Source organism: Mytilus edulis, chromosome 3 (assembly GCF_963676685.1).
Source record: "Mytilus edulis chromosome 3, xbMytEdul2.2, whole genome shotgun sequence".
In the NCBI taxonomy this organism is placed as follows: Eukaryota; Metazoa; Mollusca; class Bivalvia; order Mytilida; family Mytilidae; genus Mytilus; species Mytilus edulis.
The window spans coordinates 81974036-81980903 of NC_092346.1; the positions used below are offsets into that span (position 1 = coordinate 81974036).

Genomic DNA, 6868 nt, shown 5'->3' on the forward strand with positions numbered 1-6868 from the left:
GAGTTATTTTTTTAAACCAACAAGCATGATTTTTAATGAGCAATATATGTAGATAACAAAATGTATAGAACTACAAAATGTATGAAATCTGATAAATTGTTAAATTAATAAAAATATTGATAACTTGCTTAAAGTACGTGTTTTGTTAATTATTGTGTCAGACATTTATCCACTGTGGCAATTTTTGAAAAAATTGAGTGAATGTTGCTAGCTTAATGTCCAGTTGCAGTATTTGATGCATTTAAAGGATGACAAATTATTGACATTTAATACTTTGGTAGATTCTGTACGGGGAACAGCGGGGAAGATAGTTAGGGAAGTTGACTACATTTGGAAAATAATGGTACGTTGCAACTTGGATAAAGACAGTAATTTTGCCTTCAACAGACCACTAAAAGATTTTCACCATAGTAGTTCCTTCACATACAGAGGATGCAACACTCTCTCTAAAAGAGGAATCAGATTTAACCCCATTTTTACAGGATGTGGCAGTGAATTTTCATATCCCTCACAGCAAAATTTGGCAAAGGTTTTACAGTCAGTTGGATGAAGACCAGTATATCTATATCCTTGTGTTTTGTAGAAATTGGTATAAGAGAACAAACTTATCATGGTTTATTTCACTTACAGATCTTAGATTTAGTGATAAATCATGAAAAATTTAATCAAAGGAAGTATTAACAGTACTGGACATGTATGTATAAATACTAAATCATGGATTTTTTTTAATGTCAGATGTGTTGTTTTGTTACACATTTTTTTTTATATTAATTTCCATTCAGAAAAATAACTACATGCATTTATTTCTAAAGTAACAATAATTGCTGAAAGCACTATACTAAAGCCTCACTCAAAAAACACTGACAAAGTTTCCAAATTGGTTCTTCAAATTTGAAGTACACAACAGGACTGTTTGTGTGAAGCAACATTTAAATACAACATACACTGTGATATTCATGTATTCATTCATTTTCCATTCAGGAATGACTAAGAGATGGGAAGAAAATACAATACAAGATTTTCCTAAGGTCTTTGTGGGCCAAATAAGGCCCTTTTAGAAACAATTAAGGGGCCTTTTTGGCCCTTGCAAATAAACCGTAGGAAAATCCATTGAAATAAGAATTATAAATGTGCATGCTATGTTTAAAGCTTGAACATTTGATAATGATCCCACCTTTGTAGTTGGGAGGTGGTCCCTGAAATCTGTTAGCTTGGTTAGGCCAATATTTCGGTGCATCTACAAAACAAATGTATTAATCTTGACTTACTTTTTCATTTTTTTCCCTTTCATTTAAGAATATTGTATTCTAAATTTGATGGAACAATATGATGATTACAAATTATATTGCTCTCATAAAATCTGAATACCTCATTCTTCAAGCATTTTTTCATCTAAAAACAATATATCATTCTAATGTTTTTATACAATCCTGCTGCTAAACACATTGAAAGATTAAATATATGTTTGCTGTATTTAGATATAAGAGAGGACATGCCAGAGCTTCAGAATTCCCATTTCCCGTTTCCTGGGGAAAGAAAAAAAAAATTTGGATAAGGGCTATTCCAGAAAAAAATGTATGGGGGTGGGGGGGGGGGGGGGGGGGGAGTCAGTTTTTGACAGCACCCACCACCTAGACAATTGTAATTGAGAATTACAGTGCATTATAGTGTGAAAAGTTGCTCTGATACCCATCACCCATGTATTATTAATATAATGTGCCTTCCAACCCCCCATACATTTTTTTCTGGAATAGCCCTAAGTAAAAACCCAGGTACCAGTTTCCTGTCTGTAAAGTATTATAAACTTGTCTTTAAGTGGTATATTCCAGTGCATTGTATTCTTCTTTGACTAAGTCAGTAATTGGACATATTCTAGTAAAGAAACTGGTTTACTGAATTTATCAATTGTTTCCTTGTGTATACAGTTGTAGTTTGTTACTATCAGTAAACAGTTATGAAGGTCATGAAACCATGAGTTTGCATAATTTTTTTTATCTTTGCTGATTCATCAATGAAACGGAAATGATTAGACTACTGCAAATCAAACCTGTTGGGTGTTCACAAATAAAGTTGTTTATGTTTTTTCATTGTTCATTTATCAAGCCTTTTTTCACACTAAATAAAAATATAGAATGGAAAAGTGAAAACTGATGTGGGAAATAAAAATTTTATGATAACTTGCCGATGGGTAAGTGCTTTTAAAAAAAATTCTGAAGCCCTGCATGCAAAGATCTCATCAGCTTAAAGTTATTTGAAACGAGTGACTGGTGAAAAATGATGTGTACCCAATTCTTGAACCAATGTATGTATATATCATAAACTTAGTCTTCAGTGTATTATTTTATCATTTTGTACGCAAATATATCGTAAAATCGTAATTTTTTCTCTCTCTCTCTCTCTCTGTCTGTTATGAAGTGAAAAAATGGAAGCTACTTAATTGTTGTTTTTTGAAGCTGTAGTTTACAGATTGTCATCTTATAGTAAACAATCAACAAAGACGCATGCGGCATGGATATTGAGCATGTGTTTATCATGTACAATCAGACAGATAATTGTTTATTTTTATGACAGATCCATCACCGTAATTTTAATAGAAGCGTCATATTAATTTTATAATGAAAACTATCCACTTGGTTATAAAAAACATATGCATCATTTTATTTTAATTTGAGTTTTCATATGACTTTAACTTATGCGATTTAGGGGAAACAAAGTATATGAAAAATGATGGCTGTTTTTATTTGGTGGATTCTCTGTTGTAAAAATTGATTTTGTTCACCTAAATTGATGTCTTATTTACTGATTATACTCTAATACAGAGTACCCTTCACTTAAAATTTCAAATGGTCCTGGACCTCTCATTACTTAGAAGAAAATTTAAAATTTAAACCCCTTTTTCAGCTGCCACTGTAATAGGAATAGGATCTTAGAAGAATCCTAAGACTTTGTTTACATGCGAGACAAATAAAAATTAACAAGGAATTTCATGTACTTTATTTCAAATAGAAATGAATAAATCTTGAGAAGCTGTCAGTGTGTCTTTGTTTCTAGCTAAAATTTAAAAAGATCAAGTTATTTTTCTTTAAATTTCTAATCAGAAAAGGATAATAAATGTAGGATGTCTCATGAAAAACCAATAAAACATTTGAACCTTCTTTCAAAAGAATATATAATAGGACAACTTGGCCTGTGACAAATCAGACAGACTAATAATAACTAAAACCTTTTATAAAGTCAACCCTCACAGTAAATAATGACAATTGAAATCATGTGAATTTGATTGATTTATTCATTTGTATTATCTTGCTTTTTTTTTATTTTAATCATCACATTTTTTTGTTGTATTATACCTAAAGTTCATTAATGAATCAACTTTTATCATATATAAGTCAACTGGGACCGTCTAAATGACAGCTAAGACAATGTATAAAATAGAATTTCCCCTCTTTAAATGATGAAATCTAATAAATGCTGCAACAAAAATAATTTGTTATATGTAACTTTAACATTAAAGACAGTTTGGGTTGAAATTCAAGTCTTAGTCATTCGTGTAGACAGTCCAAGTTGTCTAGCACCTCTCCTAAATCAATATATATTTATACTAATTATAGAAAAGTACATACTTAACAAAGTAACCTTCATTCAGCACTGCAAATAATTTACATACATTGTATAAAGGTAACACAAAAATCACAAAAGAAGTGAAGTAAATAAAACAACAGGTGTAAATTTTTAGTAAAAAAGAACAAGTCAATATAACTTACTGTTGTAGTTGTTGTAAGGACGACTGTTGTCTCCTAAGCCTAGACCAGCAAACTGCAAAATAAAACATTCAAAACATCTTCGTACAAGTTATGAACAAATAAATGCCTGTAAGTTGGAACTTTTAAAAATTTTAAAAGTCGTGTCCACCAAGTAACTACATGCTCATACACCTTATCCCTATTGCATAGATGTCATACAACAATCACTTTTCCATAGACTAGTGCTTGCTTTGTATTAATGACGTCAAATCTTATAGGAACCTTTGAGATGAATAGCACTAACTAATCTTGATTTATTGAGAAATTACATGCCTACGTTAACTTCGAAAAATTGACAATTTTCAAGCCTTACAAACGTTTTTAAATGGGCGTTATGAAATATTTTGTAGACATCCTCACTTGACCATCAAAATTCTGGATTCGCTCATGATCTGAAAATTGCCCTCTTCTGTCAAGGAAAATAAAATAGGTTTCCATTTTTCTGTTATATTTCATACTTATGAGTCAAATCTATATTTTAACGCTATGAGTTCGAATATGAACAAAGGCAATGATAAAAAAAAAAATTCAGGCATCCGCCATTTTAACACGAAGCGGCGCCTCGCCACATGAGTTTTTTTGCTTCATCTTCACATTAAAAAGATTTTTTGGGTGTTTTTTTCCTTTAAAATATTGAATTTATTACTCTCTTACCTGCTGATCTAGACCCTGTCCATTTTGATTGGGAGCATTTGACATATTATAGAAGTTTATGATGTTCTGTTCTGTAACGATGTTCGGCCTCTTGCTTAGTGGTAAAAGGACAAGGTCGTTTCAGCAGCACGGATCGGAAACGTGGTAAGGGACAAATCATTTCACAATTTAATCAAAATATTAATTTTGTGTTATTTTCTTTTTCTTTTCTTATCGTTTGTTTACAAAAACTAAACTTAATTTTCAAATTGTACTATTTTTTATCTAAAAATTTTGATCAAGTGATATCAATCCTTATCGAAGGACCCACGATCTAAAATAATACAAATAATTTCCCGTCGGAAATTGCCGATTGACACTCGTATGAAATTAGTGATCAAAGGACATATCAGCGGATTTATCCGAGGATTGGCTATTCGTTATATCTCGATCTTTCCCGGTTTTCTTCGTCTTTTAAAAATCTGATCCCACGTGGCGTCCGTCGTCCGTCGTCCGTCGTTAATTTTTACAAAAATCTTCTCCTCGATCTGAATCTACTTGGCCATTTGAATGGTTTTACACTACAAATTATGTAATAGGAAACTGTGACTTAAAAAAAAGCAAATGATAGTTCCTATAATGAAATCACGATACATTATTAATTGACAGGTCTCATAAAATTGTTTAAAAATTTAATCTGGTTGTTCACATTTGTGTCGTCTGTGACACATGGATAATATCAGATTATTACATGGCATTTTTCATATCGCATGTATAGTCCAGCCCTGGCCTCAGTGACTCATTTTTTTTGTTGTTGTCAGTGACAACAAAAAAAAAAAAAATGAGTCACTGAGGCCAGGGCTGGACTAATCGCATGTATTATAAGCCCTAGGTTTAATATCATCCCAAGAGCCGCATGGCTCGAGGGCTGATATTGACCGAGGGCTGATAATACATGCGATATGAAAAATGACATGTTATGATCTTTTTATCATATGCTTCAACAGTAGAGAAAAATAACAGATTTATATATTGATCCTTCTACGTGGTTCCCGAAAAGATCTTGAAAGAGTAAAAAATTCACGGACGTCGGACCCAAAATTTGATACATTCAATAAGAAATCTTTCTATCATATGCCTCAACAGAGAGAAAAAAAAAACACATTTTAATATGGACGAATCGACAAAAAAATAATTCAACAATATACATAATGAAAATTGTTTGGAAAAGTCAACTTTTTTTAAAGTAACTTTCTAAATTATGTTTCAGAAAAACTTAAAAAAGGCATTTTTTTTTTTTAATTTAATTTAATTATTTTACACAATATACTTTCCAGTATTCATATAATTGTTTTGTACACTACTTTGTAATGTTTTTCACTGAAAACGTAGCATTAAGGTGTATTTTCCGGAATTTGCCGAGTATCACCGGAATGCCATGTGATAACGTTACGAAAAGGCATGTGATAACAATCGAAGCATGTGATAAACTTTTCATATCAGCCCGCTAAGCACCAATTCGAAAAATATAGAAAATACTTTAATTTAATGCTATTATCATACGGTAAAAATCATATGTTATTAAGTCTATAAAGTATGTATGATAACAAATGTTATATTCCGAATTGGTACAGTCATTTTCTTGTGTAGAAAATGGTGGATTGGACCTGGTTTTATGGCTAGCCAAACCTCTCACTTCTATGACAGTCGCATAAAATCCCCCAAAATGGCATAGTAACGAAAAATATTCAAAACGTCTTCACTAATTCATTACGATCTCTTATATATGAAGAAAGAATAAAAAGTAACAATTTCTAGGATTTTATTGTGAGCCCCTGCATGTATAGAGACTCATGTCACCGTCCTTGGTTGTTTTTTTATGGCCCTGCAACAAAGTTGTCCGGTGACACATAGTTTTACCCTTGTCCGTCATTCCACAACAAAGCATTATACGGACTTTTTTCTAAACACAATCAGATATTGGGCTGAATTTTGGTATGTGAGTTAACCATGATGAGTTACAGATCAGGTTTAGTTTCGTTCCGCTCCGATAATTTTTGCCGAATTTACGGGCTTTAATTGGACCAAGGATTTGAATCCTTGATTGGACTTTGGTAAATTGTTGAAAATCACAGTTATACAGACTTTTTATACAAAAGCCCTCAGATATTGGGCTGGTTTTTGGTATGTATAAGTTAACCATGATGAGTTACAAGTCAAGTTTAAGTTTAGTTCCGCTCTACTGAATTTTGCCTCAATGAAGGGTTTACGACTTTGAAAATTGTTGAAAATCACAGTAATACGGACTTTATTTCTATACGCCTTCAGAATTTGAGCTGATTTTCGATATATGTGAGACTACCATCATGTTTGTGTCCACATGTGTTATTGAAATTGCAGATTTTTCGACACATCTTGCTTCAAAGTTGACC

General features: G+C 31.9%; 1 protein-coding gene across 8 annotated transcripts in view; it reads right to left on the minus strand.

Moving 5' to 3' along the window:
• The window catches only part of LOC139517603 (ATP-dependent RNA helicase DDX3X-like), a 43038-nt gene extending 38435 nt beyond the window's left edge, over positions 1–4603 (minus strand). For 3 of the 8 annotated variants that reach the window (XM_071308833.1, XM_071308831.1, XM_071308830.1), the window contains exons 1-3: positions 4458–4603; positions 3765–3816; positions 1175–1237 (exon numbers count right to left, since the gene is read on the minus strand). In XM_071308833.1, the coding sequence (XP_071164934.1) occupies positions 1175–1237; positions 3765–3816; positions 4458–4502 (160 nt within the window). In that variant the 5' untranslated portion in view covers positions 4503–4603. The remainder of the gene's footprint in view (positions 1–1174; positions 1238–3764; positions 3817–4457) is intronic. The other 5 variants (XM_071308837.1, XM_071308832.1, XM_071308838.1 and 2 more) reach the window with 3 other exon arrangements.
• Positions 4604–6868: the final 2265 nt, after the last annotated feature.